General features: G+C 46.3%; 1 protein-coding gene across 1 annotated transcript; it reads left to right on the plus strand.

Annotated features, from left to right (window-relative positions):
• The first annotated feature begins 885 nt into the window (after nucleotides 1–885).
• On the plus strand, nucleotides 886–19448 carry EXOC3L4 (exocyst complex component 3 like 4). Its single transcript, XM_030950254.1, has 11 exons — nucleotides 886–1219; nucleotides 3868–4519; nucleotides 7043–7160; nucleotides 8112–8237; nucleotides 9502–9602; nucleotides 10977–11072; nucleotides 13068–13182; nucleotides 15135–15257; nucleotides 15537–15689; nucleotides 17101–17222; nucleotides 19286–19448. Exons 1-11 carry the CDS (start codon nucleotides 886–888, stop codon nucleotides 19446–19448), a joined length of 2103 nt encoding a protein of 700 aa, XP_030806114.1.
• Nucleotides 19449–27142: the final 7694 nt, after the last annotated feature.

Consider the following 27142-nt stretch of genomic DNA (forward strand, 5'->3'; position numbering starts at 1 on the left):
GCAGGCAAAACTTCTCTCCTCCCTCTTCCCAAACACCTGGGCAAACTGAGCAAGTGCAGAGGCTGTGACTGCAGCCCAGCAGCACTGACAAGAAATCTGGAATCTCCTGCAGCATGCCCTGTGGCCTGTGCAGAGTTTGTCTGATGCTGGAGATCCCCATCCTTGGCACACTGCGATGCAGTGCTCTGAGGCAGGATGAGTGATGAGAACCCTTCCTGCCTTGTACTGCCTCCTGTGCTGTAACCATGACAATTCAGAGTGCAGAGACTGCTGTGGCTTTGGTGGAAGGGGCTAGAGCAGAGCTCAGACACCTGCTGGGAACCACTCACCCCTGGGCCTCCCCCAGCAGCAGGAGCAGCTCAGGGTTTGAGCAGGGCAGAAGTAGCAAAAAAACCCAAAGATGCCATATTCACATCAGAAAGTGGAAACGACCCAGTGAGATTCAGGAAGATTATTATTCTTGCATGGCTGGAAATCCACCTAGAAGAATGGAAAGTAAAACTCTATCTGGTTACTCACTGAAATGGTATGTTTACACAAATTTCAACATCTCTGATATCTCACGATTCCTTGGTGCTGGAGAAATAGTTGACACTTGCCTGTTTTATGGAGTTAAATGAAGGTTTCCAGAGCACCAGGTGGAGGCCAGCATCTGCTGTCTGTGGGTAGAGAAATTGTTTCAGCAGCTACAGGCTACAACATCTTGCTCTGGCCTTGTATTTAGGCACAGGAAAGGAATGGGCCAGATTTTCAGTCCAGGACTGACTTTGGAGACATAGTAATACCCTCTTAAGGACATCTCTAATTCTGCTGTTTTGTGCATTTCAGTGATTGCCATCAACCTGTTTGGTAAACCTCCTGTTGAAGGACCAGATAAATGAAAATATGGAGTTAGACACAAGGAGTGTGACCTCAGAACCAGCCTCTCCACTGAAGAGTCCAGGGGAGGAAAAGATGGAGGTCACTTCTGAACTGAGCAGCTCAGATTGGCAGAGCAGGGACAGTGGGTTCTTTGAAAGAGGCATTAAAACAATGTTGAGCATCCGGAAATCAAAACGAAGTCTGAAGAAAGAGAGAGGGAAGGAAGATACTGGCACTTGGAATGCAAAAAGGTTTCTGCAAACACTCAGGAGCTATGAGGAGAACAAACCCACAATCTGTAATAGCATGGAGAAGGTTGGTGAAAAATGTGAGCCCATTGAAGCAAAACCTCTTTCAGGTAAGACACAAAACCACCAGTGCCATTTTCCTGGCAGGATAAATGTAACATTAATTTACTGTGCTCTGTAGGGTGCTGCAAGGCCTAGAGGGGAAGAAAGATGGTTTGGCTCTGATTTGGCTTAGAAGCTCCACTTTGGTTCCTCATCTTAGAGATTGCCTTGCAAATAGACTTCCACAGATATTTTGCTCTCTTGCATTGTCTTTCCCCCTGTCCTCACAACAGCAGTGTTGCAAGTATTTGATTTTGATCTTCCTCAGGCTGGTTGCTGTCATGTGTTTTGTCAGAATTTTATAGATAGGTCTCAGACAAATTATAACAATTCCCTTTAGCACAGCTCTCACCTTTCCCCAGGTGTGAGCAGACTGCAATGGCTTTGATAATGGTTTGAGTGCTGCTGTCCTCCACCTTCTCAAGGCAGAGGTGCTACAATCCATTCACCTGGAGATAGACTGAGGTGAAACATGACTTGGCCTTTCCTCAGCCTAAATTTCTAGAAGGAAATTCTTGGTGCACTGCATAGGGTGCCACAGGGATCAGATGCATGGGCTAACACTGCCTCACTGCTGTAATGTGCTCTACTGTGCTGGGAAGTGATTTACCGCTCTACATTGATACATTGTGAGCTTGGTAAGCTGGATCTGAGCCCATCTTATAAACTTGGCTGGTCTGATCTCCAAGGGTCAGAGATGAGGAGTGGCAGAAAATGTTATCACAATCTTTCTGATCTCCAGAAATAAACGAGCTGAGAAATAGCACCAATAAGGCCCATTCTCTGCCCAATAGCTTGTGTTTGGCCTGGACTAGAGCAGCTCTGTCAGAAGCACATCCCATCCTGAGATAATATGGCAAGTGATGGAGATTCCACCACGTGCACCATTAAGCTGCATAATAGTTAATTGCCTTTCAATTGTCTTCCTTCAACCACCAGCTGGCTGATCTTGTATTGCTGAATTAAAGATCCATTTAGCACCCAACATCACCTCCCTGTATAATTATCCTAGACGGTGATTAAATGGTGTTTTCTCACTTTGATAAACAGAACAGAATGTATTTCTCTAGTCTCTCACTGCAAGCGTTTGTGTAAACACAAGTTTTATATTAATTTAGCTAGAAGAGAGTAAGTTAATTGGTAGAATTTCCCTCCTTTCTGAGTGCAGAAGCAACTGTAGCACCATGTAGGCACTCAAAGATCTATGTGTTCTGCGATGCATCAGTAGTTTGGTTTTTTGGCATATTTCTGTCTTCATAAAAATACTCTTATGCTACAAAGATTACTTGGTACATATGGCATAACACCTGTGTGCAGACAAGCCTAAGGACAGAAATGATGTGCTATGAACTGGTCCTTCTTTGAGTGCTCTCCAATTTTTCTGTATCATTTTGTATGTGTATGTGCCAGAAGCAGTGTCCACACATGTCTAAGGGACACCCTTTCCCTTCTCTTTAGTATTTTTCTTATGCCCAGTGTCAGAGTGGGATCTCCTGTTCAAAGCATCTGTTAGGGAGATGGAGAGGGTGAGAGCTTCCCGGGCTCTCTCAAAAGCTAACAGTGCTCTTGGATCTCCTCAACACATGGCAAATACTTTTTATCTTACTGGCAAATAGGCAGTGGTTCTTGTATGAGCAAGACTTTACAAAACAGGTGGGAAACTCAATAGACCTCAGCCATTTTGGGAGGAGCAGTATTGGGTGACTTCCCCCCAGCCAACACCAGCCCGTTCTGGCAGTGGGTGCCAAAATCAAAGGAGTGGAGAACCATGTGAGACCTGAGTACCAGAGCACCACAGGTCCAGAGGTTTAGATGCCCCTACAATGTCCACAACTCCCCAAACCTCTGAGGAACAGCAGTGCTCAGCACTTGGGAAAAAAACATCACTGATGTGAGACAGTGCTTGGCACCTGACTGCGGGGCTTACAGACAGGAGGTTCTCTCAGGGCCCTGGTATCTCTGAGGACATGCTTGTGGGTAGGCTGGGACTCAGCCATGGAGAGAGAGATCTGACCTAAGAGTTCAGGACACCCAAAGGGGTCTGTCCTGCTGTGCTCCCCTCCACTGCCCCTGCCAGACCCCTGGGCACTCTCCCTGCCCTCTTGGGCAGCACACTGAAATGCCCTTTCAGCCAGAGGTGTCTGAGCTGGGCTACACCACTATGGCCAACACAGCAGCAGAGCTGTGCTGAGCACAGTGGGCTGCAGGAAAACAAGGACACCCATGCTAAAGGAAATCCTGCTGGTAAGGCATATCCTGAACAATTCCTGCTGCCAGTTCCACCTCATCTCCACACCAGCAGAGGGACAGAGCCAGAGGGGCAGAGTTTTATGCAGCCTGAGCCTCCAGTGTCCCTCTGTACAGGCTCACCAGCCATTGCTTGAGGCCTTCCTGCAGCGCTATCAGCAGGTTTTTTGGTATTTCCTGTCTCTGTAACCAGCTGTTTGGGGATGTGGCTCAATTTGCAGTGATTGCTTTCCCACTGTTTTCCTCTCCTGTGTCCAAGAGGAGCTGAGGAGATCAGGGGGGCCCAGGGACAGTCTCAGAGGCACTGCTGGGACCTGACTACTGTCCCTGTTGGGCATCTTGTCCTGTTACCAACCTGTCAGTAACCTAATGCCTGCTTTGTCCCAACCCCTTCCCCCTGTTTCTGCAGTAATGGAAATCAATGAACTTATTCAGAAGAGACAACTTTTGGAAGCATTTGCAAGTATCAAGCTAATGGAAGATGAGACCATCTCTGAACGGGATTCTGAGAAATACAGCGATAACCCCCAGGAGCTTGTACGGAAATCCAAGGATGTGGATTTGCTTTATAACTCCATCACAAATGCAATCAAGTCCATAGTGGAGGAAACGCTAGAGGATCCCACTTTACAGCATACCATGCTGACCTCCATGGTGACTTTAATTGCCCTTGAAGAAGCAGCTCATTCCAGCACAGACAATGCTGCTCATCCTGGCTCAGATTTGCTGGGCAGGCCCAGAAAGTGGAGGGAGCAATGGAAGGAAGCTGTCAACGAGAGTGCAAGAAAAAGAGTCCTGAAGGCACCCATGGCATCAAGGGAAGAAGAAACTTCTTGGCTTGATCTCCACTTACATTTCCTCCAGGAACACCTGAAGGAAGATTTACTGAAAATCAAGTCATCAGTAAAAAAAAGCTATCCAGAGGAGTACCAGGTGTGTGACACATATGTGGAAGCTTTTCACAATGCTATTGCCTCACATTTGCAAGAACTCTCCCAGGGACCACTGGACATCCACGAGCTCTACACCTTGCTTAACTGGGTGGCCAACACCTACCACAGGTGAGCTGCTGTGTTTGCCACAATGCCTCTGCCTCCTACAGGGAGCCGTGGAGCTGTGGGGTACTCCAAAAGCACCAGGCCATTTTCAGTTTTCCAAGCAAGCAAGAGAGATGCAGTGACTACAGGGGAGCCAGATAGCAAATCTATTAATAGGTGGGGGACAAAGGTCTGTGGATTATGCACTCACTGCATTTCACAGATCTACATCACCCCATTTTCCCCTCCCTCTCCCACTTGTAGTTCCCATGTGCCAGGAAGCTCCTCCCAGCATTTGATAAACCTGCTCTGATAAATGTGCTACTTTCTGCATATATTTTGCAAGATCCAATGGCTGTTCAGTGACTTTTCCAGGCACAGGCAAGGGCCTGTGGGGGATGTCTTCTTCCTGTTTAATTAAAATTGTGATACGTTTGGAAATGGGCCACATTAACCCCCATGCATGGGGTCAGAGTCCTCTAAAAGAGGAGTCAAGTCATCATCAAAGGTAATTAGACACATGAAAACAAAGGCTCTGTCTCAGATGTGTCTGTTGGTCGAATGGGAGGGCTTTAAGACATAGTTCCTTGCAGTTCAGGGGTCTGGAAAATAAGCATAGGGAAAACAGCTCTGTCAAAGCAAAATTGTGTCTGTCCTGGTAGCTGGCCTCCAGGTATGGCCTGAACCAGATGTTCAAGGAAGGGAGAAAAACAAACCCATTGGCAGCCCTCAAATAAAACAAAGAAGGAGTGAAGGCAGGAGTATCAGCACTGAGCCAAACAGTGGATCAAAATGGTCAGAAGGAGGCAGTGACAGAGCAAGGCAAGCAGCAGCACACTGCTGCCCAGAACACCCCTAGCCTGGGGTAGCTTTTGGGTAAGAAACATTTCCATTGCAGGTCGCCCTTGTTTTGAACAGCCCTCAAGAGGTTTCTTCTGTGAACTTAACCCAGTTGCTCTTAAAACCCCACCATAATAATGTAACCCCCTCAGCATCACAAATCCCTGTAGATCTCATCTGAAGGGAAATTCCTGCATGGCCCCATCCTGGCATTGCAGGATAGCAAGGAAAAAAATGAGCTTCAGCAGTCAGATTCTGTACCAAGGAAAAGTGCCCCTGCCATATTTCTCTAAATTGCTGTGAAAGGGTTTATTGAGAGTTTGTAGTTGTTTTGGGCACTGCTTGCAGTCACCTGGCTGTTCTGGGCTATTTCCATATGATTTTCCCGTTCAAAAAAACTTCATTGTCTCTTGGAATAAATAATCAAAAAGGAAGAGATTGACCGACCCAAACTCATTTTGATGTTACAATTCAAACAAATGGAAAAAAAAAAAAGAGGTGTGAACAGGCCCCTTGAGTACACATTTGTCCTTTCAGTTGTGGTGGAGAGTCCATATTTAAATCTGTGTTCTCCTTTAAAAGGAGCAGCTGGGTTGTGCAATGCTCCACGTGTGGAGATGTTAATCTCTGGGAATTCTGAACCATGACCACGGAACCATTGACTCCAGGACACTACCAGCAGGCTGGACTTATTTTATGCTGAGCAGTCACTCTGCAGCAGCCTGACCTTGTACATTACAGTCCTTGTATCTGAACCCAGCTGTGGGCTCAGTGCTGGTGTGGCAATGGGAACTCCTTTTGGTGGCTGAGCAAATGTGCAGGCTGTGTGTAGGACATTGCAGCCGTGCTCCTTGATTAACAAGATGACAGCTCAAAACTTAGGCCCCACCACCATCAAGAGCATGAATTTTTTCTTCTTTCTCTTTTCCACCTTCACTGCCCTGTAAGATGTGGTGCCTCCACAGTCTGTGGCAGGTTGCAGGAGCAGCACATTCAATTGTAGAGCCTAATAACATTTTTCCTGCTCCAGAGAGAGGAACACAGGCACTCCCTCCATTCCCCTGCTTCTGTGCTAATCAGCTGGCCTGATTACATGTCAGTCCAGAGGAAAGTGAGCAGCGAAGTATGGTGTCAGCTGAGCCCTCTTTGGAGTCAGACACTGTAGCTCCACGTCCACTCACCACTTCCATCTGCAGCGGAGCATGGCTTGTGTCCCAGGCATGGCAGTGCCCTCCAGGTCCTGCTCTGCCACCTCCCCTGGATCAGGATAGTGCACAGGGACAAACACAGGCTGGCATGAGCTGTGATGTGACACTGCAGGGGAGGCAGGAGATGGGCTAACTCCAGAGCAATGCACTACTACAGGAATTACCCTGAAAGGCATTTTGCAAGCTTCTAGTCAAATGAGTCAGCTTCACGTTGTTTATTTTAAAAAGTAAATTCTCATAGCACTTTTCATGTCCAAACAACTCAGAAGTCTCATGATTTCTGAAGTGGGCTGGAACCTTAGATCATTTTGGGTTTGAATAATTAGGATTTTGAATAGAAAGGAAAGATTTTCTTGTTAAACCTTGAAAACAAGTGGCACAATTTAAGCTTTAAGTATATTTCTCATGGCTTAGTAATTATGTAGCTCATGCTGCATGAATATTCTATCAGTTTATTCACACTCTGAGGCATTACAATTTTTCATTTCATTCTTTCCAGTGAATTCTTTCTGGGTCATCCTGAGCTCAAACCAGAGGTTAAGACAGAAAACCTGCCCTTGCTGTTAACACCAGCTGATTGGGATAAACTAAAAAATGACTACATTGCTTCTGCAAAGGTAAGAGTTTTGACCTAGTCCCCACGTGCCCCCCAGGGAAGGTACAGGAGCCCCAGCCTCCCAGACAAAGAGGAGTGATTTCCAGCCCCACCAGGTGCTGAGTCCTACTGGCCCCACACAGAGTGGCCTGTACTCTAAAGCAAAAAATTCCTGAATGCCACCTTGGGCACCCAAGCAGAGCCAACAGGACTGTACCAGAGCCACTCAGTATGGCAGACACTTATAAAAGATCATTGCTGGGCTTCAGCAGATTGTACTTTGCATTGCAAAGTCAGGGGCAAAGGCATTCCAGCAGCTCGTCCCTGTGGGGGATCTCCTCCCGCCCAGCTGAGGTGTGCTATTGGCAGACTTTGGCATCCCCACCAGAGAACACACTCATGGTTTGTGTCCTCTGATGAAGCCCCTTCCGTTGTCTTTCTGCAGTCCTTGTCTGGCACCCTGTCTAAGGCTCTTTGCTGGGCTCAGACATTTTGTTGCAAATCATTTCTGAATCAGGGCACAACTCAAGGTGAGCTCAAGGTACCCAGCTGAATGAAATCAGTATTGCTCCACCACGCTGGTGAAAGATTACTTTGTTTCACCAGCAACAAGATGGATTTATCAGCCAGAACTGAACAGCGCTGCTGCTTACCTGACTGGCTGTACCCTGGAAAGGACTCGTTTGACCTTTAATCCTGACCTGGTGCGTTCCATGTGCTGGAGGACTTTGCAATCAAACAAACAGCTGATCCACTGTTTCCATGCCAGGAGAATGACTCTCCTTTGATTTGGGAGTACCTGGCACACAAACAAAGCACAGTTCCTGGTTTCTCCTGAGGTCTGGAGCAAGGCCTGACTCTGCTCACCTTATCATGCCATGTGTGCTGATGGAGCAAAATGCAGCGAAGTGCTGCACTTGTGTTTGCTTCATTATCCTGAGCTGCATGTTTCCTTCCTATGTTTAACATTTAGGAGAAAATCAAAAGTTGTTTTGGAAACATCCTGAGACTGGAGGTCACGGAGAAGTGGGAGAAGGAAGTTCATTTAGAAGAGAAGGAAAACCTCTACCACACCTCAGTCTCTTTTGATATTCAAACGGTATTTAATTAGCTGGGGGAAAGTGGGGGGATGGCGGGGGGAGGTGTCTCTGTGGCTCCAGGGAAACTGGATCGTTTCCTTCTGGGGTGGAGGTACCGCCTCCTGCGATAATTTATGTAAGTCACACACTGGCAGAATAAATTAGAGCAGAAAATGCCGTTTATTACAACTTCTAGCTCTCCCGCTTGCCTTCTAGCTGCGAATTAAACCTGCAGTCAATTGTGTCAGCAACATAATAGGCAACTGATTTTAAAGTCCCTAAACCTCTTTGATTAGGGAGAAGAAAGAGAATTGGTAAAAAGGTGGAAAGAAAAGATTTCTTTGAAAAAACCTTTGGCTTAAAGAGCAACTTTGTCCCAGGGCTGTGGAAGCTGGGGAAAGGCTGTAGGCAGTGACAGCCACTCCAATTTAAACAGTACAAAAAACAAAAGCCCCTACTAGCTTAGGGACTACAGGGTAATAAAGGCAGGAGGGGTTTGGATTAATTCTCATCACTCAATTGGTTGAGTCACTTCAATTAAATAATACTAACAGAAAAAGAGAAGGACAGAGAAAGAAAGAAAGAAAATCAAAGAGTTTTGCCCACTGATGTGACTCTTTTTCCATAGAGGAATATGACACATTATGTGATCACAGGGAAGGCAGGTCTGAAATAATTTAGCAGATGGATAGGAAGCCACAGGAAGCACCAGAGTAGTACTGCAACACACCTCAGTCCAGAAGTGCAGCTGAGGTTGTGAGAATGGGAATCTGGGAGGGGTTCCAGTGCAAACAAGAGTTGAGGGTGATGCCTGACCCTCTGTTGCTGCCCTGGTATCACTCCTGAGAAGGGGGCTTGTGTGGGCCCTCAAGAATGGGGCTTATAGTCACTCTTATCATGGGGTCATACATGGGGACAGCTCAGCTCCCCTTGGGCTTAGGGTTGGGGGAATTCCAGCAATTTCCCCCAAAAGAGGAGGATGACACCAGGACACCCCAGAGCTACAGCCAACATTGCCTCTAACTCACACTCAGACAGCAGAAGGGCATGAGGCCATTAGGGGTGAATGATGACACCACAAATCATTTGGTGCTTCTTGGCCCATTCTGCATTATAATTTTTAAAACTGCCAGAGATTAATGAAAACCTCCTGGCAACAAGTTGGCTGTTTGCCCCTTTGCTAGGTGAGCCATTCTTACCAGCCAAAGCTGCCTGAGGTCTTTGGGAAGGATGTTTCACCAGTGCTTGTCCCACTCACTGGAGTTTCTTCATTCCCTTTTCTAGATCATTGGGGAGCACGTGAAGTCATCTGGAGCTATCAGTGGAGGCCTGGAAACAAAAATGCTTGAGTTGTGCATGGCAGAGCTGCTTGAATTCATACCCAGGTCATCACTGCTCTGGGCAGTACTTTCTTTCTAAATGAGTTCCACACTGGTAAAAAACGCAGGAAAGAGGTCCAGGCACTGGACCAGACACTGGCACTGAGCAGGTACAAGGCTGCTCCTGGGAGAACTAGAGATCACAGTGAACCCAGTAAATAGCAAGCTGCAAAACAGCTTGGAGGGAGTCATAAATAGACCCAGATGGGACTCGGTGAGTCCAAAAATCTAATGTCAAAGGTCTGGGAAATAGCTGCTACCTGGAAAGGGATGGGATCACTGCAGTCTCATCAGCCAGGACTTTTGTGACATTGGACACTAGTCACTTGCAGCTTCAGTCATGAGAAAGCAGTATTTATGGACCACTCAAACCAAAAGCCTGTTTGCCCAAAAGGGTATCCTGGGATGAGTCCTGCTGAGTGGTTTTGTCTGGCTATGAGCATAAGAAAGGGCTGATGAGACCCTCTCTACTATATCCTGGCAAGACACACAGCTGGGCTGCCTCCCAAGTCCCTTAAAATCTACCCAGTGTCCAAATGAAATTGCTGAAATAATGCTTTTTCTTTTTTTTTCCTTTGTTCTTCTTTTTCCCTTTTCTTTGTTCTCCTTTTTATTTTTTTCTTTATTTTTTTCCTTTTCTTTATTTTTAATTTTTTTTAAACCAAAAACTGCATAAAATGCAAGCTGTAGCAGACAGGGCTCTCAGATTAAGGGAACACTGAAACTTAAGCTTTCACTTAAACAAACCTGAGATGCAAGTGGCTGGGGCCAGCTCAAGCAGGTTTCTTTACCCTGACAAAGAATGGGACCACCAGGCAAAGCCTGCCTGAGCACACAGCCTCCTGCCTTCAGCGTGGATCTGGCTGTGAAACAGCTGTCAAACCCATGAAATTGGTGCTACAAAAAAAAAATCCAATTACCTAAAAACCATAGTGAGGTTTTGGGGGGAGGGAAGATAGGTGTGCTGCCCTATTCCTATACATCTTCTGTTATAAAATCAGCCCTGTGTTCTCAAAAGGCACATAATATATTGCCCCAAAAGCCAGAAAAATTAAAGCTCAGACTTACAAGCCTGTGTACCACACCTGCAATTAAACCCTCAGCATGAAGAAAAGTCAGAGATTTGGCCTCCCAACATCCCTGGCATCTCTCCAAAAGTGCTGTGTACCTGCTCAAGCGAGCACATCCTAAACCCACAATTATCTGCCATCTATTCCCTCCACTGCACACACTTGTTATGACAGCTGGAAAAAACTTGTCTGCATACAGAGGGGACAGGTTGGGCCAGCCATGGGCGTCTCCTGACACCACCATGTACACAGAAGATGAGGCATCCTCAGCGCCACACCGTTAGTGATACCTGGCTGTATTTTCCTACAGGTTTGAGCAGGAGTTCATGGCGTGGAGCACTGCCCAGGACAGCCCCAGCTTTGTGCCCCACCTTGTTGCCTACATCAACAGCTTCCATGACCTGGTGTAAGTCTGCTCCCCCCGGGCTGAACTGCTGCTTTTCTGGGGTCTGGGGGGGTTGCAGGATCTGGAAAGGAAAGTCCAAGCTCTCCTTGAGGTGCCCTGGTGGGTGCTCAGCCTCCAGGGAGGGAAATCCTCATGGGAGGATTTCCCCCAAGGGATGCAAATAAAAGCCGCAAGTGTGAAGAGACAGAATTATGGATGGATGCAGTGCTTGCATGAGAGTTTTGAACTCATTTTCAGAGCATCTTTTTCATCATCAGGGGAGGTTTTTTTTTTTTTGTTTTGGAGGTTAGCAGAATAAATTCAGAAACATGGCCTCAAGGCTGCCTTTGGCACTGGGCTGGAGGAGGTTCCATGAAAGCACTCAACCCAAAAATAAATGCCTGCCATTGCTGCTGGCATCTGGAACTTCCAGAGCTTTGTATGAATTAGTTACTTCAAGCCACATGTTGGAAAGTGCCTCTGAAGAACAGGTATCCTCAGGCTGACTGTCAAAGATCCAGCACTCCCCCATAAATAGGATGGTGCCAGTGAGTGCATGTCCCAGGGTCTGGTCCATCAGCCCCGTGCTGAGGTCCAGGGGCTCATCAGCATCTGGGAACATCTTTGCTATGCAGATGTGATGCTTTTGTTTGTCAGCCCGGCAGAACACCACAGGATTAGTGCGTGGGCTCTGGCCGCCCGAAAGACTGGGGTGTGATTTCCAGCCCCAGCTGCTGCACCGCTCCGGCAGGGATGCATATGCCAAGAATTACTCGGGGGATGGAGGGGATTTCGTGCTGCGGCTCGCAGGAGCCGACGGCTCCATCCGCAGCGAGCACTACCGCCAGCAAGTCTCTAGATGGCACGGTCTCCCCAGCAATGCTCACATCGCCGAGGAAATGGATTTCCCTGCCTCCTGCTGCCCCTGCGGGACATTGCTGCCACTTCCCTGCTGGGCAATGGAGAGGGGCTGAAGGGAGACGCCAGCCCCAGGCAGGGAGCTGGCAGTGTTTGGGTGATGAGTTTATTCCTGAGTCAATTAAACCTTCATCAGCCTGGGGTGATGACTTGTGGGGCAGAGGTAGGTGTCCTAACAGCACAATTTCTTGGGATGCTGGACCCAGACTTCAGGTGTTCAATCAGAGTTACAGTCCTGAGCTCCAGCCTGGGATGACAGGGATGGTGTTGGGTGCCTTGCAGTCCGGCCAGGGCAGCATCAGACACATAAATCTGGGCAGTGACAGGAACCTGCTGTTCTCTGTGGTTACAGCAGTGGATGTGGCACATCCAGGGATGCTCAAGGCATCACAGGTGATGCCTTTTTTTTTTTGTGGTGGTGCTGCCTCAGTTCCCCTCCTTACCAACACTGAGCATGTTACAGTGGGACAGGGATGGAAAGTGAGAAGAAAGCCAGGAGGTCACAATGCTGCTAAAGCACACACACATGCAAGGAATTTCGTTAACCTCTCAGAAATTTTCTTTCTTGTAAGGTGAAACATTGCAGAAGTATGCACTGTCCTTAGGAAATTCCACAGGTTTCCATCCCTGTCGTTACCATCCAGCTGATGCTGATGGACATTGTGTGGAGTGAATCAGACAGGCTCTGGGGGACACGGGGTCAGCAGCTTTCCCTTCTCTGGCTTTATTATTTACTTTCCCCCCACAGCCCCCAGTTCTCTCCCAGGTACCTGGAAATCATTTTGCAGAGATGTTGCTCAAGTGAAAAAGCAACTGGCCTATGCAACTGCTCTGCATGGCTGCACTGTCACTGCACCTGATGAGGAAATCTGAGGGGGTTTTTAACCACAGTTACTCATCTATGAATAATTTTCAGTGTACAGGATTGTGCAAAAAGAGCCATTACTTGGACTCAGTAAGTGTTTCCAAGAGGAAGTAATAGAAACACAAGTTTATTTAAAAATAATATCCAACATGCCAATCCAGATAAGATGCTTAGGGCCATGTAATAGTTTACATTTTAACCTTAACTCATTGGTGATCTCTGTCTCTCTGTAGGTCAGGGTTGGAAACAGCATTTAAAGTCGATACTGAGGAACTGCAGAAGATTTTGGCAGCTCTGACAAGGAACTTCACAAATATTTTTTTAACAAAATTAAGAACAAAAACACAGGTAAGAGGATCTTGGCCACATTATTTCCTTATGATAAGGGTTATGTGCAGCCGCTGAGGGTCATTGCCCTTCCCTTGTCTCACCAGCTAAACCTCATTTTGCAGCACATGACATTATGGTCCTTCCAAAATGTATTTAACACCTGTGGAAATCCCCCTTAAAAAGCAACACTTCCAGCATCCTGGCAATTTTTTGCTAGGAGTAATGATACATTTTTCGAGCTGTTACTAGCAATCAAAAGAAAAGGATATTTAGCAGCTTCCAGTCTCTCAAGCAAAGCAGTGGGGAAAATTTTATCTGAAGTGAAGCACGGGAGAGGCCATCTGAACACCACCAATGGGACACTTTTCCTTTTATCAAATAATTTGGATTTTTCAGGACTTTGACTTACTGATTCATAGATCTACCATCACAGTCTCTCAGAAACCTCTTCAGATAGGACAAAATTCATTCTGGTAAGGGTGATATTTCCAGGCTGTTTCCATGGTGACAAAAGACTGATTGCTCTAGAATGAGAATGCTAAAGGTCTTGTGTCAACTGATAAAACTCTGATAAAATTTGACTTGTGTTAAGAGGTGTAAAAGGCAACATGCTGCAATGAAGTTTGTGCTTCTCAGGTGCTGTAGATGAACCTTTCTGCTCTCAGCCACTTGGGGTCTGCTAGCTCCAGCTGGTATTATAGAAGAGATGGGGGAAACAAGCCTTTGGTCCCACCCCTTCTCACTTATCCTAATTCACTTTCTAAATCCCCAAACATAACTTCCAGAAACTAGGACAATCATGGAATTTCTCCAACCTAAGCCAAGCCCTCCTGGCCAAGGGGACTTTCCAGTGACTGCAGATCTTGTTTTGGAGCCTAAGCAGCAGACAAGGAAAGGCCCTGAGCCAAGGCATTGAGCAAGAGAGCTGAAATGTCGTGAGAACTGAGAGAGGCAGAGTCAAAGCATTTCTAAACAGCTCTCAGGCAGGCTTGGAGCACAGCAAGGGGGGAGATAATTGGGAAGGAGACTGCCAGGAGTCTAAAGACAGAGATCATGAGAGCTGGGAAGAGAAAAAGGGATATGCCAGAGAAAGGATATTTTGCATTTGACCTTTAGGGAAGGGTATCCCAGGTGCCAGAAGTCTTTAGCAGATATTGCTGTTTCTATATGAAGGTACATTAGCTCTAGGGACCCAACAAAAGAAAATAACCTGTTAAGGACACTTAGTCAGAGTACCTTGTACCCAGGACAGATGGAAAACAGTGCCATCAGTCCCATGTCATCCCTAACCATGAGGCATAAAGCTGGAGATGCTCCCAGCTGCCATTCCCCCCACCACCACATCAGAGCAAGGAGCAGAAGGAAAATCCCAGCAAGACTTCATACAGGTCTGCAGGAGTACACAGAGCCTCCTGGAAGGACTGTGAACACAAACACTTCATTTCCTTATGGAGAAGGCTGTAGAGGTGATGGATTACTGGGCTAATTTCCAAGAGATTCACTACTAAGGGAATTTTCGTTTCCATGTAACACTGGCATGGTTGCCCACCACAGCCTGTTCTAGTCATGCCTGAGTTGCTTGTGATTAACATTCTCATCTCTTTCTTCCCCAATACATTAGAAAAACACATTTATTTACCTAAAGAAATAGAGTTGGTGAATCAGAAGGTGGCACAGAGCAAGAAAATGAGGTATCCTAAATAAGCCTTTAATGCCAAAACAATTCCTGCTCAGGGTGTGATGCTTCTCCTCTCTGCACTGGGACGCCTACCCAGGAAGGGGAGACATGGGTGTGAATTGCCTGGGGTGGAGAGAGAAACCCAGCCTGCTCCTCGTGTGCCTTCATGCAGAGGGGTGCTCTGTGCTTTCAGTTCAAGCCTAGATCAGGTGTATAGCTGGGTGCCTTCAGCTAGGCCATCACCAGCTACTCTGAACATACCTGTGCCATCAGTGAGTTGGTCTTTTTTCAGCCACTCCTTAAGAAAATCCTGACCAAGAACTGGATTTTGGCAACGGAAAGGCCGGACTCTCTGGCATCGGCAGTCTCGCAGTTCTCAGAGCACCTGCAGCACATGAGGGAGCCCCTGGGGCAGGTAGGCAGTCCCCCACACCTGGGCACAGGAATGCTGAGAGGCCACACCATCATTTTCAGGCTGTGGTAAGACCTGCAGACTCCTCTGCAACAGTGGTTTCTCTTTATAACTCTGGGGGCTGCAGGTATGAGTGAGTGTATACTGATGGTGTGCTGCCTTCCTGTACCTCCTCCATGCCCTCAGGTTCTGCCAAAGACCTGAGGGCTTTCCCTGCCCTCTCTCACTGCCTTGGTCTTGAATGGACAAAAAACCCCATGAGGTTTGCTTCTTTTTAACCAGGAGCTTCTACATGAAGTTCATAAATACGTGGTGAAGGAATATGTCACACAGATCATCAAACCCAGATGGAAAATGAACAAGGATACATGTCAGCAAGTGAGCAGAAAGATGAGCCAGGAAGCTGCAATCATTCACAATGAACTCATTGATCAGGTATGGAAGTTGTCTCCTGGCATTCCCTGGCTGCCCCACTCCCAGAGGTGCAATTTTCCCACTTGGCTTCACAGAGACCAGGCAGAGACCACCTCTTGAGGAGGACAAAGCCACAAGAAACAAAGAAGTGCTGAAAAAAGAGCAAGCAGGACAGTTACTGCAGGTTCATGGTGTGGGTTTCCAGCCGGGCAGCCTCTCTGCATTGGCAGCTTGTGTACGTTCAACCAGCAGCTCTCTGATGGCAGCACCTGGTGTTTTAACGTGTTCCCAGGGAGCTCAGCATAGGGTGGTTCATGTCCTCATGGTTCATCACACTTATCCTGTGGCAGCTTCTTCCTGGGCCTGTTCCCTCAGGCCATGGGATGCACTTTGTCACCAAAGGATCCCTGACCTGGATACAGCTCATGGAGTTGAGTCCCATGAGAAGTTCCATCTGGGCACAGAGTCTGTGTACAGCAGGGTGTGGGGAAAAAGTGGTGGCAGTCTGAGTGTTTTGTGACAGGACAACTGTTACAACCCAACCATGAAGGTGGGGTAACTGAGGTTCCTGTTAATAAATCCCTTGGGCCAGATTAGAGTGGCACAACACTGAATGACTGGTGTGAGATATATAGATGTAGATAGATAGATAGATAGATAGATAGATAGATAGATAGATAGATAGATAGATAGATAGATAGATAGATGATGAATGGATGTGTGTGTGTATGTCTGGTTTATTTTAAAACAATTTGAATACAATAAAAAGGAGGTATGTAGCCATTTTGGTCATTATTACCTCTAGTAATATAACATTATAAAAGTGTAAAAATATCACTTAAGAAAATATATAAGGAAAAGAAAGAAAGGATAAAAGCAGATAGCAGAGAGGAAGGTATCACCACCTGTAGATCCAGCAACAAGACTTGATTGTTGCAGTTTAGGGGTCTGTAGGTCAAAAACAATGATTGCAGTTGGTTGAGTTGTTAACCTTTAACATTTCCATCTCTCACAGCAACAGTCTGGGATTTTCAGGGAAGTCAAAGCTGAATTAATTGGATTTTTGGAAAGTCAGGTATCCAGGGCACTAAATCCCATCTCAGAGATGAGGCACATAAAACTATCAGGCAGCAGGAGGTGAAGTCTCTGGCATCCACTACTATGCTGGACCACAGCCACAATGCCCTGCTCGGGGTCTGCCTTGCTTGGGTGCTCGTGGGAATCAGGAAGTGCAGGGTCAGGTCTGGGAGAGCCCCCAGTGGTGCCCTGCCATTGCCACCCAGCACCCTGCTGCCTGCCTGAGGCAGCCTGTCCTGCCTGCACCAGTCCTGGTCACTCCACTACATCCCACTGCCCTGCTCTCCCTGCAGGGAAAAAGGCATTTAGCAGGTGCTGCTGTCCCTGATGTCCCCGTGTGATTCTTTGTCCACAGGGCTCCAAAGCTGACTGGCTCCTCCCTGTCATATATCACATTGCCAGTATCATTGGGGAGAAGAAAAAAGACAAGATCAAGGCATATGTCAAGGAGCTGTGCCAGGACTATCCAGATATCAGGTATGTGTATTGGCAGATGCCAGAACTGTTGGGCTCCATCCCAAACAGCACCAGCTTTTCCTGTGCCTGGGCTGAGCCCTTCAGCTTCTCTTTGTGAGTAGCCACACATTAGAGATCAGGATGCCAGCAACAGTGGGAATCCCAACTTATTTTTCTCTCTTTAGGGCTGCATACTTTTTCTTTTTTCCCCCTGTGTGCTGTATCATATAATGCACACAAATTACCTTCAAAGCCTTTTCATTTTAGAATGGAATGGAATGGAATGGAATGGAATGGAATGGAATGGAATAGAATAGAACTATTTCAGTCTATTAGGAAGGGACTTGCAGTGATAATCCAGTCCAAGCCTGCTCCAGCACCTCATTTAGAAAATGCTTCATAATGTCAAGTCTAGAGCTCCCCTGAAACAGTTTTGAACCATTCCCATGCATTCTATCACTGAATTCCATTTTATTGCTCTAAATGAATCGTATTTCACAGTGAAGCTCCAGTTTGCTTTCCACTACGTCACCAGTATCACTTTGCCAATTTGCAGGGTCCAGATTTGGAGCAAATAGTTTGTCTCCCGTTCCCAGGCTCAGACCTCAAAGTGTGGCAGCCATTGACACAGTTCAGCTGCAATTTCTGAAATGGCCTCAACACAACCATTAAATTTTGGAATAAATTACAAATTCTTTCTTTTGTACTTTCCATTTTCTGTTCCAAGGCTGCATCTGGAAAATTTAAAACTCCTGGAAAAGTAAAGAAAGTGACTAGCTCTGTGCATGGCTAAGCAGCTGCAAATGAGAAGTTACCTTCTCTTCTACAGCTCTTCTTTCAACCACTGAGAATGAGTATCAGTAGTACAGACTGCAATAAATTCCATTTCATCAGAGTAATTTCAGAAAAAAAGAAAAAAACCTGAACAAAAAACACCAAAAGTTTCAGCACTGGATGACATTTATGCAATCAAAATAATCCATAAGATTTAACTAATTGCTAGAAGACTGTAGTGGATCTTCAAATATTGAGAAAAAAGATCACGTTAAATATATTCACCTCTCCCCAAAACTGAGGCTCAAAATTTTTCATAACTAGATTTAACTTGGGTGATTCAGGTATTCTTCAGGCTTATCTGTGTGGGGGAATTCAAGACATGGACATGTAAAGGAACAATTGTTCCTGAGCAATTTCCTCGGTTATCATACCAATCTTACAAAAATGATAGGTACAAACAAAAAAAACCAAACAAAACCAAACAAATAAATAAACCCCAATAAGGGTTTAATCATAGTGGCTAGACTAAGATGAAAGAGGCAGTGCCTGTTCTGGGAAGGATGGGGGAGGTAAATGACGGCTAATCATCAACGACGGCTATTTGAAAACAAATTTCCAGTCAGAAAAGCCATTTACAAGGCCGTGATTTGTGCTACTTTTTCATCATTAGCCTCAGACCCAACCCAGGTTTTAAGGCTTGTCCTCTTGGTTTACTTAATTTCTGCTTTTCCATTATTGAGTAACATCATTTTAACAATGAAGTTTGGAAAACAAGGCGGAACCTGCTGGACCTGCATTGCTTCCTGTTCAGGTCCCTGTTAATTTTTCCCCTGAGCTCCCAGAGACCTTGCTGAATTTGTATACACTGAGATTACTGGAACAGAGTATATTTCCAAGCTGGCTTTCCAGCTCTAATCTAATTAGTGTCTATCAGCTTCCTAAATATTAGCACTTCCATTAGTCATCTCAAAATAATCATTACACAAAAGGTCCACAGCCACTCTGGAAAACACGCAAAGGGCATCACGGGTGTGGAGAGAGAGGAGGAAATTCCCTGCAGCACCAGCAGCAGGAGGCTGTCCCATCAGTGTGGTGTGGCAGGAGCTGCTGCTCGCTGGTTTGGTACCTCCAGAGGCTGCAGACTCCCATCCTGGTGGCTCCTCCAGTGTGGTGAGGGGTTGGTCCCTGGCACTTTGCTAGAGCCTTACTCTGTCTCCAGCACAGCTGCTGGTTGCTCACAACAACCAACTTGCTCTGGGCTGGTTTTGCTGGCCAGATCTGAGCCAGGTCTTGTTTGGTTTCTACAGGAAGGAGCACATCCTGGCCATCCTGGCGCTCCGGGGGCTAGGGCGCACCAGGAGAGCGGCGATTTTGCAGCAAGTGTGCCAAGCACAGGAGAGCTCCAACAGAGGGAAGGGCGGCACACTCTTCGCTGAAATTGATGTTCCAGTAATCTGCAGCTGCTTCTAACACAGGACAAAGTCAGCATCCTGCCTTCTCCTACACTGCCTCTACACATGATCCAAAATCTGCTAACCCACCTTGCTCCTCTGCAAACCCAAATTTTTGACTGCTGTGGAGAAAGGAGTGGTTTCCTGAACTTGCTACCCCGAGTTCAAAATCCAAAGACAACAAATGCACCAAGACATCAACCTCCTGTTAGAGCTCCTGGGCAGCAGCTCCAGCCCAGGCACGGTGTCCACCTCATGTTCCATATGGATTCTACTGCTAGGAGGCTGCTCCACTGTTTGGTATAAGATTAAATATATTTTCAAAGAACAGGAGAAAACCAAAAGCAGCTCACTCAGGGCTATATTAAGGCCTCAGCGCTATATTAAGGCTTGGACTGTGCTCTGCATAATTATACAGCAGCAGAGCAAGAGCCTCCCTCATAATTAGTGCCCATGAGCAACTGAGGGGCAGAGCTCGGGCAGGGATGTGGTAGGAGCCAAGTTTTATTTCCTTCCCCACAAATCAACTGGCTGAGCTGGCATGACACAAGGTCATGACGCTGTGACCTGAGGCCAGAAACCACGAAAACCACGACCTGCCTGGGGAGGAAAACACTGGGTAACCAAACCCCATGGCCAGGACCTGCAGCACATGGAAAGCTCTCCCCTCCAGGGTGGCCCCCATGGCCCCTCTGGCCTTTCAGCAGATTCTCCTCAGTCAAGGGCTGCCTTGCAGAACTCCTGTTGGAGTAAAGATCTGCTCATGCCATCACATCTCTGTGTGTACGGGCATGTCTGGATCGGATATGCCATGTGGAGGGTAGGCTCCAAGTTCTCCTTGACTTGGGGAAAGTGCCACCATGCCTCCAGTCCATTTTCTTGAGTGTTTAAATGCATTTTAAGAAATCTGTTACAGTCTGACTGCAGTATGAAACCAAATGTGAGGTGGACAGACAGTGCTACAGATGAGATCCTCATCTGGTATAAACCAGCATCATCCCATTGATGGGCATGGATCACTACAGGGTTAACTCCATGAAGGATCCAAAGCATTACATCCAGCATCTGCAGGGAAGACTGAAAGAAGCATTCAGCAGCCTAAAGCTCTATAAATCTGATTTTATTTAATTCAATTTATCCTTTAGGTTGCCCTCCACAGGATTTAATCTAAGACTTTACAGAGATGGGTTTATGACCTACTAAACTGATAAATGTGGACATAGCATAGCCTGGAACATTATTTTTTTCTGGCAGCAGAGCTTATGGCATCAGCAGTGAGTCTCTTTTGTTTGCTTTGCTTTGGGTTGCACGAGTATAAATTTCAGCCTGGGTGAGCAGCAGGCACTGGTGACAGACCAAGGGAAAAGTTCTGATGAATAAAGAAGCACAGAGTGCACCTTTAATTCACAATCATCATATGAAAATTTCTCTAAGGAAGACTTGTTACCTCCACAGTCAAGATAAGGTGTTTTTCTAAAGATGGCTTTGAAATATCAGGTATAAATTGAGGGCCTGGAGCAGGAAATCCTGGGCGGAATTTCTACCCTGCATCACTCTTCAATACATCTCATGACAATTCCCACAAACGCTCAGCTTGGTGACTCCCTGTATTTGCTATGGAGAAGGAGAAGTAAAATATCATCTGAGTCTCCCTTAGGTATGCAGAACACATGAACACTTCGGAGCTCCCCTCCCCTGTCCTGGGGACATGGTGCAAGCAGGGAGCCCTGTGATTACATCCCCCATGGGTCTGTGAGCTACATTCCCCCTCCCAGCAGCAGGGAAGGGCATCAGTGCTGAGAGACTTACATTTCTTGTTAGAAGGATTGACTGAGTGGGAGAGATACAAAGAGGATTTCGACGTTTGCAAGCTAGGCCCGAGACTTGTAAAGCTGCACTCCTGGAGTGCCAGATGTGAGGCACAAAAGCCTCAGTGAGAGATTTTGTGCATCAGAAATTTCCCTTTACCGTATATGCATCTCTCATCCAAGCACCTCACGCAAGGCAACCATGGCATTTTCACAAGCGCAATATTTAAATGTATACTGGGGTTTTCAATCTCATAATTTTACTGGCAGATCTCCACAAAGCAACTGCCTTTCCTCAGGCCCCAGCTGCCTGTCCCTGGGATTAGATAAGGTGCTTGGTTTCCGTTTCCTAATAAAAGCAAGTTGCTCCCCTGAAGTCATGGAGGAAAGCTGGGCACAATGGTCTGCCTTTTGTCACAGCCTCTCCTGAGACACTCAGATCCTGCAGCCTGGCATCCTGTGAGTGCCAGGCACACAGCCAGCTTCCTCTGGGAGCTGCTGCTCTCTGGCTGCTTGCTCTTGAGCAAAGCAGCTTAAGGTTAACCCCATCATGGCAAGGCCATGGTTCAGCCCTGCCCCAACAGCTGTGCAAGTTGGAGAGGGGGCTCCAGGATAGGTGAGGAGCAGGGGTACCTCTGGGCAGGGGGATGCTTGGTCTGGGCTGCAGAGCAGACCCTGGAGCCAGCTGAGCAAGGAAAAAGGAAGGGATGTGCTTTCCAAAATGAGCTGCTGCTGTCCAGCTGTCTTCTGTGGAAGACTCAGTGTTCATTACAGCCATATTTCACATTCCAAAAAAAAAAGAATAAAGGCCTCCCAGGGCTTTTAAACGTGGAATATGTGTCTCTCATAGCAAAGTGCCAAGAAGCTCAATTATTACCCTATTAATTCCTTCTGCTTGTTGTTTCTCTGTGAAGAAAAACACCATCATCCCTATTCCTATCCCAGCATAGAGTTACATTCCCTTCATGACACTCTTCTCACTTTTACCCCAAATGGCCCATGCTACTATGTGCAGATGCATCTCTGGTGTATAATGCTGTCTCAAAAGCATCAAACTAAATGAAAAAGCCAAACTCTCTCCAGACTTAGCTTCTCAGGAGTGAAGGTTGCATCTGGGGGGGCGAGGCACAGATCTGGCACAGCTGACAGTGCTGTGTGGGTGGTGAAAGATGTTTTTTTTTTTTTGTTTCAGAGGTCTCTGATGTTTCACAATACTGTTTTTTCTGGTTTGGAGTGAAAAGCAAAGGTCAGTGACAGCAGTCAGGGTGCATGAGCTGGCATTTGCCATCAGAGACCAGCCATCAGATGCCACCATTTCACCAATTTTGCTCTGTGAAGTTGTTCTTCCCTGGAAGAAAGGTATGGGAAAGAGACTCACTTGAAGCAAGAAAGGAAGAGTACCAAGACACTGCAGTGAATGCCCAGGAGGCTGTCCCTCAGCTGGGGATCATAATCAATCAGTCGAAATATTCCTGAAAAGAGTCTTTTAGAGCAGTGCCACTATAATGTTTAGCTCCCTGTCATGTGGTATCTTTCAGAAATTATCTCTCAGTTGGTTTAAAATATTACGGATGATCAGTAAGAAGAGGAATGATGTATTGCATCCACTTTACAGGCTTGGTGATGTGGCCTGACACCACCCCAGCACACAGCTGGGATGACAAGAGGTGCCAGGGCATTATTTTCTCAGGGATGACTGAAAAGTTATATTAGTTTTAGGCTTCACTGCTTTAGTAGTTAGATATCACTCTTCTCCCAAGCACCAGAGGTTAGCAAACATTTATCTTCCGTATTTTGCATCTTTCTCCATGAAATCTTGTTTTGGTTGGATTTACTGCCCCAAAGCCAGTCATTTTGGTTCTTTGGTACTGGACAGATACCAGAATGCTCTGCTCAGCATCACTGTGCATCTCCATTCCTTGAGGACAATTTTATGTAATACCGCTAAAGACATCATGATATTACTACTGGGATTGGCCCACTTCCCCCATAAAACCTGAGCAAGAGAGCAGTCAGGTTGCTGGAGCATTGATTTAAACTATTTGCTATCACTGTTACAGCAAAAAGACAGTACTGGGAAAAGGTGAAGGCTGATGTACATTAATGGGTAGCAAAAGTGGATTAACTTTTAAAAAACTACTAGACCTTTCTCTAGTCCCAGCTTGAGGACACTGAGCACATGAACTTTACCTGCCTTGATCCCTGTCACACACAGCACGGCAAATACTCTTCTAGTGTAGTACTCTCAATTTGTATTTGTAAATTCATACAACACCATTAGAATACATTTTCCCAGAAAAGAATATGTAAGGCACAGAAAACTCTGTTGTAGTATTTCTGCCATCTTCATAGTACCTGAAAGTCTTGAATTTTCAGTGTAAGGCTTTCCTGCAAGCTGAACAGAGATTGCAGCTCTTTCTAAATGAGGCAGAGTTAATGGCAGATTGAAGTCTGACATTTAAAATGACACCTAAGTCCCAAGACATCTGACCAGGCATAGTTTATGTTTGGCCAGGCATGCAATGTGCTTGGCAGCACAAGCAGGCCCATTGCCTGAGCTCCATAATGAGTGTGGCACTGGAGACATGCCATGGCTTTGCTAGGGGATGCAGGATTATACCTTGGTTCCCAGGACTGTGAGGAGACTGGTGCCAGGCAAGACAGAACTGCTTTTGTGTGAACAGTGCAGAAGTGCAGAGAAAGCAAACCAAACCAGAAGGCAGAAAGGGGGCTGCACTCAGCCCCAGGGAAGGGCATGGCAAACTGCAGCTGGGAAAGAGAGGCTGAGAATCAGAAGAAAGCCCAGAAAAAAGGAATGATTTCACAAGCTGCATTCATAAAGAATGAGAGCTTTGCTTAATATTGGTTAGTGCAAGAGCAGTGGCCTTCAACTTTTTTCTGTCTATGGACTAAGGAAGTATTTCCAGGGGAGGCCCAGAATACAGATGTGATAAATGTCTTCCAGTCGGTTAAGAAATGGCTGCAAAAGGGAAAGAATGTGCTCCTCTCAGTTTTCTGTGGGGGTCAGGCATAGAGAAGCTTCTACTGAAGTAAGTAGACCCAAGTTAGCAGCAAAACCACCACTACTGCTGGCAGGGCTGGACTTCTGAGGACAGCATGTCATCCCCACCACCAGGGGCTTTTACAGAATCATAGAATGGTTAGAACTGGAAGGGATGCCAAAGATCAACTCATTCCAACCCACCTGCCATGAACAGGGACACCTTCCACAAGACCAGGTGGCTCCTATCCAACAGTACTTCCTGGTGAAGCACATCATAGGTAATCCCAGAACTGAAATGAAGGGAAAATCAAACTAATCCCACAAGTCTAGCACCTTGAGCAAGGCACAAAGTGCTGGGGATCATTTCCTGAGTGAAGGAGCTCACAACTTCTCAATACTTTTTTCCAAAACTTGGGGGAAAAATATTTCCTGAAAGAACTGTGCTATGAATAGAAACTCATTGAATGGGTAAGAGGCAATCATGGAATTAATCATCAGGGATTCATGAGGCAGCACAAGGCCAAAAGTCTGGTGGCTTTCGTCTCCAAAAGCACGTCATGCACTCGTGGACTGTCATCTTCTCCTCATAGCCCCAGCTGGAGCTCAGGAATGAATTGCTCATGCTTTCGTCTTGAGAGCTCTTCAAACAAAAGGGCCTTGAGCCTCCAAAGCACCAGCAAAAGCCCACGGTGCCTCTTTCCCTCAGTGATCTCAAGGCTGAATCCACCCAGTGCCTTGCTAGGCAGCTGTTAGTCACTCTCTGAAACAAAAACCATTCCTGGGATGACAGGAGCGCTGTCTGTGAGCAGACATGGAGAGAAACAACAGCCCAAACAGCTCAACAGCTGGATTTGCCTGTGGTAAGATATTCTCCCAGCAAGCTCAGAAAGGAGCTGTTATTTGGAAGCACCACATGGAATTCCACATGTGACATTTCAGCATTGCCTGCAGGGAGGAGACTAAACCTGAACGCACAATTTCCTCTGCTTTTGGCCCTGACCCTTGGGTCTGGGACTTCTCATTTCCACCAAAATGCCTTTTGCAACTGATTAAATACTAAGACAGCTCAAGGTTGTGTCTCCTAAGTGAATTAATTTTTTAAAAAAGAGGATTTCTTTGCCTTGCTACAGGGTGGGAATACTTGGATGAATATCTAATTTTGTTCTATTAAACATCCAAAGCAGAAGAAAATCTTGAGTTAAAAAAACTGCCCGTAGGCAGGCATGACAACTCACAGCAATGTTATTCCATTTCCCAAAGTTATTCACAATCCATTGAAAACAAGAACTACTATGTCTCCACAATCAGTCGACCTTCAGCCTTGGTGTGTGGATTTAGATGCCATTGTTTTAGTCACAGCAAGAAAAATGAATTGCATTGTTGCTGTTCCAGCTGTATTTCTGGGAAAATGCTTGCATGGGGTGTACCAAACAGAACCCTCAAAGGAATATTATTTTCCTCAGTTAAAAAAAATAAATATATATAACGTTATATATATATATAACCCTTTCAACCTCTGATGAGTGAAACAGCTTCTTTTTGATGCAGGTAGAGAGAAGCCTGGAGGGGTTAAAAACACACACATGGGGCTGCTTATCTTTACATAGTGCATCCAAATTATTGAGTTTACATCCCAGCACCGGATTTCCTATCCAGCACTCACATTTATTTACTTTAGATATATTTTCCTTTTTTCTCTGAAGGTGATGTTCAAAATAATTATGACAACTCATCCATTTAGGAAGTGGTTTAGGAAGAATCCATGTCTGGCCATTGTGCTATTGGGAAAAATCCTAGGAGCAAAGCACCTTATCCAGCCCTATGGTGCAGGTTGTGCCAAGGCAGGGAAGGCAAAAGAAAAGGTTATTGCCCTGAAGATCCAACAAGATTCTTCAGATGTTTTTTTGAGAAAAGGAACATTTCATTGCCTGATCAGTGGGAATTTCAGTCATCAGAACTGTAAATCTCCTTCAGAAATATGTTCCTATTTACAAAGAAATGAAGGGCTGTTCTCTACTGTCAGTAAACTTGGCAGCAATAACTCTGTTGATTTCAACAGTGAAATATAAGCAATAAGCTCCTTGCTGAGTCAGAGGGCTTGAAACACAGGCTGTCCTCATGGCTACTTGGATTTCCCCTGGAAACTTCCCTCTGCACCACTTATCAAGCCTAAGTTTGCCTGAGCACATGAGCATAATGCCACAGGAGAAAGGCCAGGAACAGGAAGGGGAAAACCTTGAGGACTTACAGGGAAGTTCAAAACAGAAGAACTTCTTGGTGTTTCACTGTCAAGACCTCAAACAGAAATACTGTTTTTGCAGTTTCCTGGGTGCTTTCCCCCAGTACTTTCCACCATCCTGTGATGGGGAGTTCATGGACAGCCTTTCCTGCTGGGCAAAAAGAGAGGCCCCAAGGGAGAGAGTCCTGGGCCAGGGGAGGTACCTGGGTTAGGGTAAAACAACTGCAGTGAAAAGAGGTCATGATTAGTTCCACCAGGCCTAAACACCTGCTGCCATCATGAGGACCAGTTGGGATTTGGTCCCATCCAGTGACCTTTCCAGTGTTGCATTCCCTGATCTAAAATTAGCCCTCTCATCCCTTGCACACAAGCCCTGTGCCAGCCCAGATACACCTGTGGGTGACCGGATAGAATCCACCAGCTGAGCACTGGTGAGGACAGGCATGGCCCAGCCCCAGCTCTTAAATATGGATGAGGACATTCCTCTCACACCCCGGGAGCTGCTGGGTGTCAGGAAACCACTCAGGGTGGTTTTGGCAGTTCCTGAGCTCAGCTGACAGAGCAGCTCTGTCACGACACCCAGCCCTGTGCTGTGCAGCCCAGCTGTGCTATCACATCTGGAGCACATTGCAGACAGCACAAGTGTCTGATGCTGCTCAGGA

The sequence above is a fragment of the Camarhynchus parvulus genome, chromosome 5, assembly GCF_901933205.1.
Source record: "Camarhynchus parvulus chromosome 5, STF_HiC, whole genome shotgun sequence".
Classification (NCBI taxonomy): Eukaryota; Metazoa; Chordata; class Aves; order Passeriformes; family Thraupidae; genus Camarhynchus; species Camarhynchus parvulus.